Here is an 18,523-nt window from a genome sequence, read left to right as displayed (position 1 = left end):
AGGAAGCATGAGAGTGAGGTTTATGATTTAGGGGGGTGCCCAAAAGTTGGGGTGCAGAGCAGAGGCTCCCCCTGCGAAGGTGGAGAAGGATGTTGAGGAGCTGGACACAGTGTGTTTCTCAGCCTGAGGCGAACAATAACATCAGTATCTCTCTGTACCTCTTTCAGGCTCGGTAGGGGGCCAGGGAGTGGGTTGCCAGTCTGCTCCCACTGACACCAAGCAACAGCCACTTATTGAAGTGTCTTCCCGGACCCGGGCTGATCCTAAACTGGACTTGGGTGTCTGGAAGCTTGTTTGTTGTTGCCTCTTTCCCCTCTGCTCTGAGGAGTACAAGGTGGCACACAAAAAGGATAAAGAATAACTTCTTAATAATTTGTCTGACACCTTTAAGTTTACTTTCATATGCTGGCACTATTATTATTATTAATAACAATTTGTATACCACCATTCATCCAAAGATCACAGGGCAGTTGACAACAAAATGATAAGACAAAATACGTACATAAAACAAGAACAAATCAATAACTCCCGCAAAAGTAGGTTGATGTTAAGTGGATTTTTAAAATTAACAATATGTATATGCTGCCCAATAACAAAGCTGACTGCGTTGAATTGTTGAAAAAATGACCAGTACCTGTAGGATGTCACAGGAAGGAGCACTGTATGTTGAAACAAATGCTGTGGCGACACAGAAGGTGATTTATTTTATAAAAGAACCACAAGGCTGATTGGGTATCTCCTTAGGCCAGTGGTTTTTAACCAGTGTGCCGTGGCACCTTGGGGTGCCTTGAATGATGGTCGGGGTGCCACGGGCAACACTGGCCTCTGCCCCTTTTTCTTTCCCTCCCTTCTCTGATGCTTTCTTGCATCTCTGCCTCCCCAAGGCTTGCACAGCTGTTTGTTGCAGCAGCCTTGGCTACAAGTTCCCCAGGCGAAGATGCCTCTGGGGCTGGCCAGTGGGTGCTTCCCAGGCCCCTGTGGGCAGGAGACGCAGCTCGGGGACCAGGGGTAGCGGCAGAAGCAGCAGCTGCCCAGAGGACTCCCAAGAAGAGGGGGAAAGAAAGGAGGCGCTCCAGCCACAAGGGAGGGTGTTCGAAAAAGGGTGAGAGGATGCCAGCTCTGCAGGCAAAGGGTGACCCATAACTGGGCTCCTGAGCCCCACAGGAGTGCCGCAAAAAGAATGCAGCTGGTCAAGGGAGCCGTGGACTCAAAAAGGTTGGAAACCTCTGCCTTAGGCTAACACACTGACCGCAGGATGAGCTTCCGGAGCCAAAAGCAAGGGCCCCTTCCCTTCTCCCAGCAGCAAAAAAAATCTGTCCTGTTTCATTGGGGATTTCCCACTCATTTCAATGGCTCCCAGAGGAACGCGCGCGGGACGCCTAGTAAACACCGTCCCACCCTCCGAGGGTTGACTAAGGGACAAACGGGCTAAGCCACGCCTCTCTCACGCTCCGCTTCCTCTATTGGTCCGACGTAGGAACGGCTCTAACCAATAGAATAAACTAGACCGCCGGGCTCTTATTTATTTCCCTCCTACCTCTTCCTTTCCCGCTCGGTCTGCCGCCGCCGCCTCAATGAGAGCAAATAGGGGGCGGGGCTTGAGACAGGCTCTGCCCCGTGAGTAACCGTTGGACCCGTCAGTCAGCTTGGAGGAAGAGGCAGCCTCTTGGCTGGAAGGAGATGGCGAGGCCGGGCTCCGTAAGGCACAAGGTAAATGCGGGCGGGAGAGGGGGAGCAAGCGCGCCCTCCCTTGCTATTAAGTTCGGGCTCTTCGCCCTGAGTTCCCCCTCGTAACCTCAGGGCTCTGCATTCCCCATAACCATGCATGATGCCTGTATGCTTACCGACTCAAGGCTGCAGTTCATGCACCTGATGATGGAAGTGGAGTGGGATCCGCGAACGCCTCTGTTATTGTTACAGATAGGTAGTCGTGTTGGTCTGCCATAGTCAAAACAAAAAAAATTCATTCCAGTAGCACCTTAAAGACCAACTAAGTTAGTTCTTGGTATGAGCTTTCGTGTGCATGCACACTTCTTGCATGCACACGAAAGCTCATACCAAGAACTAACTTAGTTGGTCTTTAAGGTGCTACTGGAAGGAATTTTTTTTGTTTTGCCTCTGTTATTGATGCATCTTTTTTAGTTCTTAAGGTGCCGCGGGACTCTGCTGCTTTTACCAACAGAGTAGGTAACAAGCCCACCCTTCTAGAATTCGTAAAAGAAGAAGATCTTTAAGCTGATCCCTATTGCTCTTGCTCCTGGAGCACACACGCAAAATGTGATGGTGTGAAATGTGATTGTTTCTGAAATACCAGATTGTACAAAAATAGTATGAGTTTAACTACTTAAGCATAACCTCTCCTGGTTTGCAGTGGTTTTATTTATTATTAATAGTTATAGAACACATTACCAAATGGTTGAAGTTATAAAGGCTCTTAGTTGGATACCAGTGTTTTCCTTGTTGAAATGGCCAGTTAATAGTCATGCTTGTGCAGGGAATCTGAATTTCAAAATGTGAAGTATTCTGTTCTTGATATTTGCAAATATGGTTTAGTTGATTGATTGAAATCAATTCACAGAGCCTACATGTTCCCAATGGTTATTTATTCTTTAAAAAGACTCTTAATTGGCTTACATACAAAGTATAGGTCAGACATGCTTCACTACTGCAGATTGCTTTTCACTCTTGAAGTAGAATGAAATTTTTCTGTTATCAGTTCTATGCTCATAAGCATTTTTAAAATAAAATATCACTTGCATGCTGGCTTTCCTGTAGAAGATGTAGTCTCTCTCTCTCTCTCTCTCTCTCTCTCTCTCTCTCTCTCTCGTGTAAGCCTGAGGTGTGTTTTCTGTTACACTTATTCTGGAAAACTAATACCAAATATTGAGTGCTTGTTTGTGCAACCAACAGGTACTGTCATCAGGAAGGTTGACAGGATCAGCTAAATTAGCAAGCGGAGGAAAACAGTAAGGATATCCTCATATCTTCTATATTTGTGCAGGTTTGAGCAGTAGCATATTGTTAAAACTGCCCTAAATGTTGTGCTTTTTGCTGGCTAGTTGGGACCAATGCTTGTCTTTAGAAATGAAGATTATAGAATCATCTTAAATTCCTTATCAAATATTACATATAATGCCTTCAAACCTAAGGTGCTTTTTTGATGTAGTTGGTTTTAGAGTTTCTGATACTGTGTTTTAGCATTTCTCCTTTCCTAGATAGTGAAGTCCAACTGTTGTTTTGCATGTATGCTAGAGAGAGAGTTAACACAGCATTTCTGTGTTTCAGGAATGCTTTAAGAAAAGTGGCACGTCCTGATGCTGATTTTGGCTACTCCCTGTATTCCACAGATTCTGAAGATCAGGTAATGACAGACTATAATGCAAAATCTGAGCAAAGTTTTTTATTTGTGCATATTAAATATTGCTACGAAAAGCCACTAGCCCTGGTCACTGTCATCATGTTTCACATTTTCAATTAATCAGGAGAACAGGGCCTTGTCAGAAAGTTATATGGAAGAGGGTAATCTTTTAAGCAGAAGTAAGGAGAAGGGGGTGACAGAGGACGAGATGGTTAGATAGTGTCTTCGAAGCTACCAGCATGAGTTTGACCAAACTGCGGGAGGCAGTGGAAGACAGAAGTGCCTGGCGTGCTCTGGTCCATGGGATCACGAAGAGTCGGACACAACTAAATGACTAAACAACAACAACAAAAGGAACCTTTTCTGGATGGATGGCTTCCCATCTGTTAATCACTTAATGCCATTGTGATGTCAGCTCATGTTGCGCTTTGAAGCCCCAATTGTTGGGATTTCAAAGTGCAGTACTGTTTAAAATCCATTTTCCTGTTTGCAAAGGATTTTCAGACAGCTCATGTTTGAGTCTCTGGTTTTGTAGGCTCAAACTAGGCCTGGGAGATATATCAATATATTGCCCAGAACCAGTATGAAGAGCAGACCGTGATGTCGGTTTCATTAAGCGGTATATCACTGGTGAAACAGCTACTGCTCCTGAATCCCTGTGCTAGCAGCATGCGCTGGGGGGAGTCAAATGTTTCTTCTTCCAGTGGGCACTGCTAGCAGAGGGACTTGGGAGCAGCGGCGGTTTCACCAGCAATACATAGTGAAACCACCATCCCACTGCCTTCATATGACGCGGAGGGAGAAACAAGCTGTACCGGCGAGGTGCCAATACAGCCTGTTCCTCCCTCTGAATCTTTAAACTGCTCACCTGAGGAGCGTGCAGGTGCCCTTGCCTCAGTCTAGCAATTAAAGGAGCCCCAATACTCCTGCTGCTCGCGTGTGAGCAGCAAAAGCACCGGGGATGACTCAGCTGGGGAAGGGAAATGTTCCCTCCCCCCAGCTAAGCTGCACGAACAAGCTGCATTGTCCCAGACTGCAACCCTGGGTGAAATCGCCTCAGCTCTCAAGGTGAGAGCTGGGGCAGTTTCACCCAGTGTCTCTCAGGCCAACGCATCTTGTTTTTCAACATCGCGGTAGATCGGCAAACTGTGGTGTTTGGCTGGCAATACACCACAATGTTGAAAACCTAATATTGCCCAGCCCTAGCTTAAACAGAAATGCATGATCACTTGACTTGAACAATATTTAACTCATTTGCTACATAGGCCTGTGCCTTGCTGGGAACAATCACATGCAGCCACTGCAGGATTTAACCCAGTTATGGCAGCTGACAGGCAGGTAGACAAGGTTGGAGGGAAAGGACCTCATAGGTCAAGATTAGCCTGCAGGCCCAAGGTTGCCCCCCCCCCTCCCCGCTGTTAAGATATGCAGGTCCCAAGCCACCAAGGGTTGTAATGAGTATCTTGAATTGAGCCTGGAAACAAACCAGCAGCCAGGGCAAATCATACAATGCCTAGCACTCATGGGCATCCTAGCAGCAGCATTCAGTACTGGTTGTAGTTTCCAAAATACACTTTGGAACCTTTACTAGCTCACAGAATAAGGAAGGTTTAATAATGAGCCATTTTCTGTGAATGAAAACTGTTTGCATTCTCTTTCATATCCTTTCTACAGGTTGCAACCATTCATCATGGCCTGGATCGCTGTGCGTCTTTACTAAAGGACATTTTGCAAAATGAATCTGAAGGTAGTATTCTTTTTAACTACTTGAATTCAGTTTTCATTCTGCGAGTAACTTACTTTGTTGCTAAATGATATTATTTCAAATGGTGCTAGGGATGGAGAACCTCTGTCAAAAGGCAGGAAAAGCAGCTTTTGTCAGAACAGCTTCAAGACCTTTACTCAGTAAAGTCAATGGTTCAAAGAAGAGGGGTCAAAAGAAAAAAAATATTTCTGCAAATGTGCGTAAAGGAATGGGTAAGATGTTTTTCTTCAACTTTATTTTTAAGTTAATTCTTTATTTTATCCATTCAGTGTTTCATTACAGAATATCTATAAGAAAATGATAAAACACAATTTATACATTACTCTTTAAAAGATCTGATTTTTTAAAAATAGCCTTACTGTACCATAAATGTTCAGTAGATTTCACCTGCACTAGTAGATCAAATTTTGCTTCATGGAGGTCTAAGTTTTTTGTTGTATTCATCAATAGGACTAAATTACGTGTTTCACTGTACAGTCTTTGGTCAAGTACAGACCACCATGAGTCTGTGAACAATGCAGAACTATATTCTTGAACTATTAGAAAATAGTTTAGACTTTGAGGAATGCTTAAGAATATATAACTTACATATTTTTACTTTTATCTTACATAATGTAACATAAAACATAATCAAGACTACAAGCGCATGGCAATGCTTCAAGAGCAGAATTCCAAAACTCAAAAGGTTACTGCTACATCTTTGTTGTTTTAGAATATAACTTAACAGAGTTAAAGGTTATCCTTTTTGCTTTTTGTAGTGTCTATGCCAAATAAGCCAGCATCAGTGAATGCTGCAGTTGTTGAAAAAGACACAACTCCTGTAAGTACAGGGCAACCTTCTCCTCTTCAACCAATTCATATACCTTGCACTCAGCACTCTCCTGTGATGCATCAGAAACTGTGTGAGCATGTGCAAACCCAGATGTCTCTGCTAAACACCCAACCGCTGCAAAAATCCAGTGGCATTCCTGAAGTTCCATGTTCCATCGTTCCTGAACACAGTGAGTGGGAATGGCATGATTTGATTTGACAGACGTTGTGGGATGGATATATTTAATCTTAACATTGACAATTTTGTTCTTTATACCTCAATCGCTAGCAACATATCAGCCTGTAACAGCATTCAACTCCCGTTTGCCTACCTCTACACCAGCTCTGTCCCCACAATATGCAGCTAATCCTTCGTTTGTTCAGCCTGTAAGTACTCTCTTAAATTTTGGATTGCCACGTTTTGTTCTGTGCATACTATTGATAAATTTCTACTGTTTTGCCTTCCTTAAAAGTTTCCTTAATACATGTTAAAATGGGGGCTTCTAAAGTCTAATGCAATTTAACAAGTGTTGGTGTAGATGTAGATAACTGGTCATTTTTTTCATTTTTTTTTTATTTATGGTTGTCAAAGAGGAGGAACCATGATATTATTTCAATTTCCCCTTGGGTATTTGACGACATAAGAGGATGGAGGGGACAACTCTGTTAAGGTCAGCAGCTTGTGCCAAAGTCCAGCAGATCACATTCAGGAAAACACTCTATTTTTCACATCACATGACACTTCTTAAAAACATACCTCTTTGCTTAAGCCTTTTCTGGCATTTAATGTTGAGAATTAATAGTGCCCTTTGGATTATCAGCTGCATTTTTTTATATTTTACTGTGATTTTTTGCTAGATTTTATCACCTTGTACACCGTCTTGAGGCTTAAGTAGAATTTGCTTGTCACCCATTCTTCTAAATACTTCCTCACTACATTGAGCGAGCAGAATACAGCACAACTGCAACAAATTAATTCTGCAAGCCGAAAAGGGAAAAGAAAGAAAAAATTGTTAAAACAAATCCAACCTGCTTCAAAGTGAAGTTGTTTTGAAGAACGCCAGTACTGAAGCAACCTTTAATTCTGCATATATTTTGAAACACCTGCCATAGATTACCCCATCAGGTTCAACTAATTACTAATACAATATAGGCAATCTCTCTTTGTCTCTCTTTGTGTTGGATAACAATCGAATGGCATAATAGCTTATTGTTAAATAAGCCTTTAGGACAGGGTGTATCAACTGCTGTGCCTTTGAAAGTATGCTTAAGAAGTGGGGAAAGAGATCCTTCATGGTGTCATAGAAAATATAATATTTACCATATTTTTTGCTTTATAAGACACACTTTTTCCCTCCCAAAAAGTAAGGGGAAATGTGTGTGTGTCTTATGGAGCGAATGCAGGTTGCGCAGCTATCTCTGAATCCAGAACAGCTGCGCAGCGATCCCTCTTGCTGTTCTGACTTCTGGGATAGCCACGCAAAGCCTCTTCAGAGCAACGGGAGGAACGCTCCCCCTGCCCTGAAGAGGCTTGGTGCAGCTATCCCAGAACAGCAAGAGGGATCGCTGCTTTCGCTGCGCAGCGATCCCTCTTGCTGTTCTGATTCCGCTTTGCTGGAGAGGCGCTGTGCAGAGAGGGAGAGCTGCATAGTGCCCCTTCAGTGAAGCGGGAGGAGAAACGGAGCACCTTCCGTTTCTCCTCCCGCTTTGCTGAAGAGGCGCTGCGCAGATTCAGAATATTTTTTTCTTGTTTTCCTCCTCTAAAACTAGGTGCGTCTTATGGTCAGGTGCATCAAATACGGTACCTAGCGTAATATTTACCTTTATAGTAGAAGGCTACACATCTAAACACTATTTTTTATTGCAACCTACTCATAACTGAGCGTGCAGTATTAACATTTCAGTGTAGAATAAATTATTCATATGCTCTTTTTATAGGGTGCTGTCATTGAGAGCTGCACTCAGTGTGCATCACAGATGGGACTTCTCTTGCCAGAAGGCCCCAGTGGCTCCACTTCTGGTGCTCAAGGGCAGACTGTTGCTTCATGTTCTGCCCTGCCCCACATGATCCAGTCTGCTCCAAACAATCCTACGCCACCCACAGTACTTGCTCCAGCTAGTACCAGAGAAATTGTGCCCGATCAAGGGAACCATGAACAGCAAATTAAAGAGGCAGACCTAATAAGATGTATTCAAGCACATCTGGCTCTGTTGCAAGCACATGAAAAGGAGAATGGGAAGGTTGATGGAAAGTACCAGGATGTTGACCCAATTCAGACCAAGCCCTTGATTTCTAGAGAAGACACTGCTGAAGAATATAGTGAGGGTACTCTGAGTGAAGAGGAAAACTTGGATGGAGTTGATATGGCACCAGTGAGAGATACAAGCTGTCAGACGAGCTTTGACAAGGACATTTTAAAACCTAAAAAGACAAGCCTTCAAAAAACAGCCCAGAAAGTGAAAACCGTGAAGTATCTTTTGGGAGAACTTAAGGCCTTGCTCACTGATCAGGGTAATATGAGATTTCTACTTACACCATAATTGATTTATACTTCTGTAAGGTTTTCTTAATTGAATACCAACATGACAAAACCACATTTGTTTCTACTAATTTTGTCTTTCTTTCTACTAAGGTTTCATATTTTAGTATTTTGTTCCTTTTATCTGTTAGTAGTAGGCAATAAAAGGGACGCGGGTGGCCCTGTGTGTTAAACCACAGAGCCTAGGGCTTGCCGATCAGAAGGTCACGGTTCGAATCCCCACGACAGGGTGAGCTCCCATTGCTTGGTCCCTGCTCCTGCCAACCTAGCAGTTCAAAAGCACAAGTAGATAAATAAATACCGCTCTGGCGGGAAGGTAAATGGCATTTCCGTGTGCTGCTCTGGTTCGCCAGAAGCGGCTTAGTCATGCTGGCCACATGACCCGGAAGCTGTACGTCAGCTCCCTCGGCCAGTAAAGTGAGATGAGCGCCGCAACCCCAGAGTTGTCTGTGACTGGAGCTAACGGTCAGGGGTCCCTTTATGTTTAGTAGGCAATAAAGCACAGAGACTCCTTTCTGCACAAGGGAGAGTGTTCACATTCTCAATATGGTTGAGTGGTGCTTTTTGTTTTGTAAAAAATCTGAAGTCAAATGTAAAAAAAAATAAATCAAATCTCTTCCTCTTTATTTTCCTAATCAGATCTTCTTCATGTATTGAAAACCAGTGATTTACAACTCATTGCTATTCTTATTAAAATATTTTTGGATACTTTCTTGATTAAGGAATCATGTTCCAGATCAGTACAGCATAAAAGCTTCCAATGGAGTTTGATTTGTAGTGGAGCTGAATGTGAGACATCTTTAAAAAAAAATAAAATCTGATGAGTATAGAAAGCAAATATAACTATCTGCCTTGCCCTACCTAATATGAATAGGTTATAAAATGTTTCTTGAGGATTCCCATATTAATGTAAGTCTTATTAGATGGGGAAACACCCATGGTGGAATTCTTATTATTTCCGCTTTGTGAGCTGGCAAGTACTGTTCATCCTGGGCAGCAGGTAAGTAAGCTAGCAAGCTTATATGGAAGTAAAGGAAGCTTCTGGAATAATTAGCTGTAAGCAGATGTGTTTAGGGTCATGTTGCCAACATTACACCAGGGACAATAAGGTTAATATATATACACAAGGGTTCTTAGTATTCTCAGGGTAAAGTGCTGTTTTTTTCTTTTAGCAACATGCACTGCAAAAACATTAATGAAATTTGTTCCCTTCCTTTGGAAAGGGACATATTGAAGACAGAGCTCTGTCTTAAATCTATTGTAGTGTATAGCAGATGTAAAAGTACTTGGCATCTTTCTTAGGATTGTGAATTTTTATTCTTCCACAACATGTTTTGAGGAGTGCATTTGATTACTCAACAGATTCTTCCTTTCCCCATTATAGATGATTCAGAAATTTTGAGGTTGCTAGGTGAAGTGGAAGACACTGTATCACTCTTGCCTGCAGTTGTTGGGAATGCAAATGTACAGGCTGAAATAGCACTTGCTGTTCAACCTCTCAGAAGTGAAAATGCCCAATTGCGCAGGTCAGTAATACATGTATGGAAGATCAGCAATGGTAATTCACCAGATCTCAGTTTAGAACAGTTAACAAAAGGGTGAATGTGCACTTAAAACAAAAGCATTTTACAGCAGGATTACAATTCTGTCCTTTTTTAAAGGAATAGATGCATAGATTATGTATACATATAAATTAAGTCTGTTATCTATAAAACAGAAATACTGTATAATAAATTAACATGTCAAAACATTTTTGTGAAACAATCTAAAACTTGTTTATCAATGTTCAACTAAAAATGAGTAAGATGCATTTGGGAGTTGAAACATCAGCAGACTATCTTGATATAAAAGTTGGTGCAATCCTTGTTCTCCACCCAATTTTCACTTTCTTGTAGAGTTCATTGTGGAAGAAGAGGGGTCTGCTGGGGGAACTGCAAAAGGCAGTTCACTGCCACATAATGGTTATCCACGTAATGGAACAAAATAGTTCTGTTATCGTGTATAATAACAGTTGGTAATGCTAGTGATAACAACTGTGATCAGTTTTTGGATACAGTGGTACCTCGGTTTAAGTACTTAATTCGTTCCGGAGGTCCGTACATAACCTGAAACTGTTCTTAACCTGAAGCACCACTTTAGCTAATGGGGCCTCCTGCTGCTGCTGCGCTGCCAGAGCACGATTTTTGTTCTCATTCTGAAGCAAAGTTCTTAACCTGAAGCACTATTTCTGGGTTAGCGGAGTCTGTAACCTGAAGCGTATGTAACCTGAAGCATATGTAACCCGAGGTACCACTGTATAGGTTGATAGGACTGTGGTTCAGCCACAGCAAACCTCTCTGCTGACTTTATCAGATCAGCACTGGTAACCTCAGCTGATTGGAAGCTCATCTCAGTTGCAGTCAGGGTTCAACTGTATAATACGCAAGCTGCTGTGGGAACATTCTTGGATTGTGCTTTTTGTGTATTGGCATTGTTTTAAAGCTGTGGTGCAATTGTCCCAAGCAGAAGAGGATCTAGCAGAGAATGAGGGGTTGTCAGAATGGATAAAGTTAACTTAAAAGCTGAGGAAGATAGTTTTGTCCCCTCACTTTTTATCAAAACCATTGCCATAGAAAATAGTTGTTAAATGCAAACTTTCCCACCCCCAATTCAAATGAAGACGACTAAGAATATTGAATCAACAGCTGAAGAACCAAGAGAGAGCAGAATACAATCTGGATAGCAACTATGAATGTAAGTAACAAAGTGTAAAGATTTGAATGTATTTTAAAAGCACTTAAAACAGAATTTGAGGTGTATTCACAGTCTCTGCTGGTTACTCACACTTCTAACAGTTCTGGAAGCAATGCTGTTTTCGTCTAATGAAGTACTTGAATACTATATTTACTTTATATAAAGCCCTTCATGTAATAGTAAGCCATAGTTAATGGTTTACCGCAAATGCACAAATTATACCTGCTTTCCCTGGCTTAAGTCTGTCCAAACTGGAAATAAAGGTTTGTTCTGCTCCAATAACAAATGAAGGATCGTGGTTTCTGTCTCCTGCCCACTAGTAAGAGCAAAGTGTGCATGACTGGCACATTCACAATTAACTATTAGCTATGTTTTTTCATTCTTGTCTACTAAACTGCAGCAGATTTCTGGCTCTAAAGGTTTTCAGTTATGCTGCTGCTTCTCCTAGCCATTATTCAGACCTATGTCACTCTGTTATTCCATGGTTTGTTTTATGCCGATGATTTTTTATAATGTGTTGTACCCAATGCTAAATACATTTTCTAAATATGTTAATAATAGATTTGCAGTACATATGAAAGCAGAAACTAGTTAGCTGAAGATTTCCTAGCACGTTCATGTGCTCTTGCGAATTAGCTGCATGTGTGAGCAGAAGATTGGTTCACATTTTGGCTTATTAAGATGTGAGATGCTAATCAAAACATTACCACTGTCTCATTCCCTCTCATACTGTTTCACATGAAACAGTGCCATTGTATCGTACAACTTTATTCAGGAATGGCTTATTGACTTGATTGTGGAAGTGGTTACATGCATGGTTTCTCTTACAGTTTGAATATTAAAGTCTGTATAGTTGGGTCATACTATGAATTTCTACCATGTACATTATTGTATGGAGAAAAGTAGGTGAACCAGTTAGTGCATGCAGCGAGCTGGCTGTATCTTCATGGTTGCAGCTGCTACATCCTAAGACAGCTCCAACTTCAGTTTGGCCTAGAAGGAAATAGAAAAAGTCATTACAGCTACAGCAGAACAGTTCATACATATTCACCTAAGGACGTGTTGCAACATTCTCTACTGATTAAAATTTCTAGACAGTCTCCAAAGGAAGCCTCGGGCAAAATATATTGCTGTTAAAAATCCTAGAGATTACAAGGGCATGCCACCTATTTATATTTTAGTAGTTATAAATATTTGTTGGGGTTGAACTTGTCTTTTAAAACAACTATATGCTTCTTCCCATAGTCTCGCTCCAGTCTTTGAATATCACATTGCAGAGTCAGTTGAATGAATATATGAAAAGCAATGAGTTGCTGCGGAATAAAAATGAAGAGATCATAAAAATGTTAGAAAACCAAAAAGAGGAAAATAGAAGGCTGACCAGAATAATTCACGAGAGGGACCAAGAGCTTCATGAAAAGCAACAGCAATATGATATTTTCTCAACAAAGCTCAAAATTGGTGTGTACACTGAGGCACTTTCTGGGTTCATATTCATTTAATGTAAAAATTACAATTTACACTTATTCAATATGTTTCAGAAGCAGACGATATGCTGAACAGCACAAAGAGCTTGCAGTACAAGTTGGAAGTTGCTGAGAAAGAAAACCAGATTTTAGGCATAACATTGCGTCAGAAAGATGCAGAAGTGAATAGGTTACATGAATTGACTCGGTAACTATCTTAATTTGCTTGTTAAATATGTATCTCACCTTTTAATCAAATGGTGCAAATAACTAATGTTCAGTAACATTGCCCTTGCTCTAACTTCCTTCTTTTAACTTTAGTCCTATGCCGTTAACAAAATTTTAGACCCAACACATTTAGAATGAAAAGCTGAGAATTGCATGCATGTTGATCTGAAAGCTATGATAAACTTATAGAAGACTGGGAGAAGTCGCCATATTGGAAAATGGTGGATTCTTTTCAGTTTAAAAGCACCAATATCTCTGAAAATAATAGCCAAATTGAACATTCTCCGAAGATTTTGAAGAATAATTTCAGGTAGGATTTTCAAACTTCAGATTTGGGAGGGGGAACATGCCATATGTTTAGCATGGCAAAGGAACAATATTCAGCTTTTTATTTTAAATGTTTGGGTCAAGCCCTAGTTTCACTTGAAACTAATATTACAACTAGTATTCATTAACTATATAAATTGGCAAAATAATATAGCAGAAACCCATTTCTGTCACTTTATTAGGGAAGAATGTATTGCTCTTGTGACTTTGTTTCAATAATTAGTTGCTCTTTGAAAACTGTATAATGCAAGTAATCCTGACAGTTAGCTGAACTTGAGTGTGCTACACTAGTTCCTGAAACTTGATTGGCTTACGGCTGACATTGAGGTGGTCGTGCTCAGTCTTCTTGGGACTTGATTCATTCACTATAGAATGCCACCCAGAAGGAGAGTCCAAAGGATGTACAGAAGTTCAGAAAATAAAGAAAACTTGTCCTTTGTTTTTCTACAGTTAATGGGTTTGAATAATCTCTTTCTATAAAGAATCCAGTTTACTTAAGACTTCTTTTGAGGTGGTACATTAAGTATGAAAAGAAATTGTGTAGAAACAGACAAAGAGAAACAAATCTGCTTAGCCAAGTCTATTTACTTACCTCCAGCTGTTCCGTCTCTCCTTATTTCACTTGAGCTTCTTGTTTAATAGAAAATTGTTTGAAGAGGGCATAATTTATCCTGTGAACTGCCCTGAGACCTATGGGTATAGGGCAGTATACAAATTTAAATAATAAAAACAACAACTGCTTCTGGAGCAGGTAGTCTTGCGCAAGACCTTTGTTGAAGTTTAACCGATAGTTCTGTCACATATATTTAGTGTTATATCAAGTCTTGCACTGTGGGTGTAGTACTTAGCCACCAGATGGTGTCAGAGATTCATGGACTAAGTTGAAACCTGTCTTGCTAGAAAGGGGGAAAAATGACCCTTTACAATTTATTCACCAGTGTGAATAAAAGTTGTCACATTCTGGTTTTTAGCTCTTGTTTTCTCTTGTTGCTTCACCTAATCCAGTTGGGCATCATTACCACACATTACTGGTAGATTTTTCAGACTGTAGCTCAAACTAGATAAGGGTTGTTTGTGCAACCTGTGTGCATACTTTTGTCTCCTGTTTAAAAGGTTGAAACTGAACTATTGAGACTATTCAAAAAGCTTAAATTTTTACCCCTTCAACTATTCAGGACAGTGGGGAGCAGAACACGTGCCAGGACTCCTCCACCCCACAAACAGCTAATCCTCAGACCGTTTTATTTTTAAAAGAACCGTGGGTGCAGCCACAACAGTTTTGTGGGCAGCACTTTTGAGTTCAGTTTTTAATGTTTTTGGAATTTTCCTTGAATGTTCCAGGAGAGAGTGGTGCAGCATTTAATCAATTTAGTTTTTCAAGTTGCAAGCATTCCATTCATAAGAATGGGCAAAGGGAGGGGTTCTCCCGCTCTTCCCCAGACACCCATTGCAATGGGTTATGGGAGGCGTGTCTCTTAGTAAAGACTTCCGATTGCAGCAATAGTTCTTCCTTTAAGGCTGAATGGTGGCCTTTTGGCTTTTATTTATAAAAATATTTCTATATCACTATAACATGAAATATCAGGACATTGCACAACATTAGAACACAACACAATTAAATTATTATTATTACAGTGGGTTAAGAACTTAATTCATTCTGGAAGTCCATTCTTAACCTGAAACTGTTCTTAACTTTAGCTAATGGGGCCTCCCACTGCTGCTGTGCTGCCGCCGTGCAATTTCTGTTCTCATCCTGAAGCAAAGTTCTTAAGCTGAGGTACTATTTCTGGGTTAGCGGAGTCTGTAACCTGAAGCATCTGTAACCCGAGGTACCACTGTATTAATATTATTATTATCATCATCAACAACAAAACAACAACAACAACACATATACTAGGGCATGTTACGGAGACAAGCCAACTATGGATCACTAGTTTTGGGGAAAGGGGTAGCGCTTTTCCTCCTAGCAGTGTTTGTAACTGTGGCCAACTTAGTTTTGGCCCGTGTGACTTGTTGGAAGGCACTGACAGCTGGGTGTATGGTTGTATTTACATGGCCCCATTTCTAGAGACCCTCCTTCACTTATAGCCTCTCTCACTTGGCATCCTCTCTCTCACACGGTTATGACATTTACTTACACACACACACACACACACACACACACACAAAACCGTTCAATTTTCTTTTTCTTTTATTTTCAATGAAAGTTTAAATGTGTTTGCCTCTTTACAAAACTAATAGATAATGTTCTACTTCAATACAATGGTCGTTTGGAAGATAAACTTAAGACAGACCACCAAAAAAGCCCAACCTGCAGTCATAGCTTTTAAGTTTTACTTTAAAAGCTCAGTATAGGTATGACTAAACAGTATTACTAACTTCTGTATTGTCTCAAGAGGTACAGTATACCATGTCTATACCCACAGGTAAGTGGGTATAAAACTACAACCAGAGCCTAACTGCTTGAGACAAATTGAGGATCTTGGATTTTGTCATATTCCTTGTCTAATTAAAATTAAACTACTGAATTGTTCTCAACAGGGCTCTGCAGGGCAGTATGTCCAAACTTCTCTCGGACCTCACTGTAGACACGGCCAAACCAAAACAGGAAAGAAGTCTGTCAAAAGCACTCTTGGAAATTCATGAAAAACAGCTGCAGGCTGATGCATACCCTCTAAGTGATTCTGTAATGAGCTACCTTAAAAAGTTAGAAACCAGTCCTATTCTGCCAGAGCCTGTCTTACCAAAAAGTAAGATGAAGGTACCAGGTGAAGGATATGACATGAGGGCAACTGAAGACCCTCCTCAAAACAGCCCTATTCCAGGGGAAACAGTGGCTCCCAAAAGCTTTGCCTTTCTAAAGCCTGAAGTTGAAGCAGCCAGCAATTCAAGTACTTTGGTAGAAGGGCATGGGCCGGATGAGACTATTTACATTCCATTGAGTAGCAGTCCATCTCAGAAACCAGCTGCAGCAGCTGAAGGGACAGATACACAGTGTCAAGTTCCCCCAAAATGGGACTGTAACTTTGGGTTGGCCAATTCCAAGCAGCCAATTAGGTTTGAGATGCCGGGCAACAATGCAAAGGCCGTTGATAAATTGTATGGTAGCTTTAGTCCCAAAAAGGCTGCAGAAAATAAGTCTGAAAGTAAGGGGAAGACAGCAAAGCTGGAGGTAGACAGATGCCAAATGCAGCCAAAAGAAATAACAAATGAAGCTGCTAAAATGATTTCGGACGATCCAGATGGACTTCAGCCTGATAAATTCTTTTATGCTTCTATTCCACATCAGAAAGGAAACACACAGAAAAAAGGCCCTGGTATGTCTGTTCCTGACTCTAGTTTCTCAACTTTTGACTGGATGTCTGGAAAATCTGAATGGACTATATCTTCCTTTTCAACATTCACTTCTAGAGATGAAGAAGACTTCAAAAATGGTCTAGCAGCCTTGGATGCAAACATAGCTAGACTGCAAAAGACTTTGCAGAATAGTTTGAAAAAAACAGCAAGTCCTTAATGCACTATTTCAGAAGAAGCTAGAGAAATGCTTTCCTTGAAATCTGGTTATTTTGTAGCATGTTTGTACTTGTATAACTTTTGAATTGTTGCTGTAACACTTTTTTTTTTACTGACAAGATGAAGAGCTGTTTTACTGGCAAAAAATTATTCATTACATAAATGGAGATTAAATCTGAAATATTCCTGTAAATTTTAATTTTAGAATGTAAATAAATGTAAGTATTCTAATAAATTATTATTTGTTAATAAATTGATTGAACCTACTGTTTTTCTGTTGGCTTTATTTACTGTTAATTTTTCATCTAAACACCATCTGAAGCTTGATTTTGTACCTCAAAGTGGTGGACTCTCCTTCCTTGGATGTTTTTAAACAAATTGGATAGCCATCCATCAGGGATTCTTTAAGCTGTGATTCCTGCATTGCAGGGGGTTGGACTAGATGACCTTTGGATTTCCACACACAATTCAACACTGGAGGCAATTGCCTTCGTTTTTTCCTTGTTCCCACCAGCCTTTCCTTTCTTTGTTCCCACCATCAACAGACACCCTTTTCACGCATCTGAATATAGAGAGGGAGGAATGAGGGAGCAGTTTTGTTTGTATACTTGACCTCCATATATTCACCACAAAGGCCTGAGCAACCTTCGGGCAAAAACTGAACAGGATCCCTCGGAATATAGAAAGCAGCTGGGAGGGGGGATGTTTGCTCAGGTCTTGTAATGAACATGGAGGTTCTTGACACATTCAAAGGACATCTGAAAAGCAATTGAAACTACCACTCGAAGAGCTTTAAACCACTGCTGGGTAAAAATATGGCATTTAGCCTATATTGAAATACATTAAAGGATTTTGAAGTTAATTACATTTGAAATAGTGACGCCACAGTGTAGCTGAAGTACTCTGTCAGAGAGGTAGCCTGGTTTACTGAGATCCCAGTTTACAGAAACAGAATATTAGCTTATCAGGACTAAATCTTTCAGTGCAGCACTGTAAGGTTTTAATCCTACAGAAGTTCATAATAGGTGGTGGGTGAGAAAAGATTAAACAGCCTTCCCCTTTTGGGAACATTCAGCTTGATGAAATCAAAAGCTTGCAACACATTTAAGAATCCAATCGAAATCAAAGCAGTATTGTACTATTCCTGTGCAAAAGATGACAGCTTGCGTTTAGCCCCAATCTTTGATTCCCATTTCCACACAATTTTTCATTATCTCGGATTTGATTACCATTGTCCCAGCCATCAAACTAACTGAGGCAATGTCTTGTCACTTCCCATTACCAAGACTGCTGTAATTCAAAAACTGCAAGGTACTAAAATGACTTAACATCATTTTCCAGGTGTAGTTAGTTGTTTCTGAAAGAGAGAGAGGAAGAGTAGGAATGGAAACTTCCAAAACCACTGCCTTCATTTCTCAGAACAACTTATATAAGTTATTCATTATACTAGCATGAGCTTATAAATAGAAGTTTTGTTGTTGAAGCTAGAAAACTTTTACATAGTTAAGTTTTTATTTATAAACATGGTTACCCTATTTAAGTTGTCTGTGAACAGCTGTATTACCAGCACTTCACAGCGAGGGTTGGCTCAAGATACTTGTTTGCTTGAGGGGAATAAGGTCAAGACAAGACTCTGCCCTTCCACCCGTCATCTTTCCATGTGCAGGAGCCAGCTGGACTGGCAGTTGGGACAGGGTCTTCCATTGCCCCCAAAAGCAACAGACTAGGTTCAAGCCAGAGGCAGCTAGCTCATTTTACTTCATGGCAGAGCTGCTCCTGTACA

At 40.7% G+C, this 18,523-nt stretch overlaps 1 protein-coding gene across 3 annotated transcripts; it reads left to right on the top strand.

The window, feature by feature from the left end:
• Window positions 1-1,553: 1,553 nt before the first annotated feature.
• Window positions 1,554-17,006, top strand: CCDC14 (coiled-coil domain containing 14). 3 transcript variants are annotated; one of them, XM_083737135.1, is made up of 13 exons: window positions 1,554-1,710; window positions 2,911-2,966; window positions 3,286-3,361; window positions 5,033-5,105; window positions 5,195-5,335; window positions 5,882-6,124; window positions 6,223-6,320; window positions 7,872-8,445; window positions 9,858-9,999; window positions 11,133-11,206; window positions 12,452-12,667; window positions 12,751-12,880; window positions 15,769-17,006. In XM_083737135.1, the coding sequence occupies exons 1-13, from the start codon at window positions 1,681-1,683 to the stop codon at window positions 16,739-16,741; spliced, it is 2,826 nt and encodes a 941-aa protein (XP_083593261.1). In that variant the 5' UTR covers window positions 1,554-1,680; the 3' UTR covers window positions 16,742-17,006. The 3 variants fall into 3 exon arrangements, with proteins under 3 accessions (XP_083593261.1, XP_083593260.1, XP_083593262.1); XM_083737134.1 differs by having other exon boundaries at window positions 12,748-12,880; XM_083737136.1 differs by lacking the exons at window positions 1,554-1,710; window positions 2,911-2,966; window positions 3,286-3,361; window positions 5,033-5,105 and having other exon boundaries at window positions 5,206-5,319; window positions 12,748-12,880.
• The last annotated feature ends 1,517 nt before the right edge of the window (window positions 17,007-18,523 follow it).

The sequence above is a fragment of the Podarcis gaigeae genome (assembly GCF_964106915.1).
Source record: "Podarcis gaigeae genome assembly, chromosome: 1".
Lineage (NCBI taxonomy): Eukaryota > Metazoa > Chordata > Lepidosauria > Squamata > Lacertidae > Podarcis > Podarcis gaigeae.
This window is presented reverse-complemented; position numbering and strand designations above follow the sequence as displayed.

What these genes read in the sequence shown, in the direction of transcription:
- CCDC14 (XM_083737134.1), top strand. Translation starts at nt 1,681, where the DNA reads ATGGCGAGGCCGGGCTCCGTAAGGCACAAG. An exon ending in CCACAGATTCTGAAGATCAG is followed by an intron (nt 3,362 to 5,032) that starts GTAATGACAGAC and finishes TCCTTTCTACAG; the next exon opens with GTTGCAACCATTCATCATGG. An exon ending in CTCAACAAAGCTCAAAATTG is followed by an intron (nt 12,668 to 12,747) that starts GTGTGTACACTG and finishes AATATGTTTCAG; the next exon opens with AAGCAGACGATATGCTGAAC.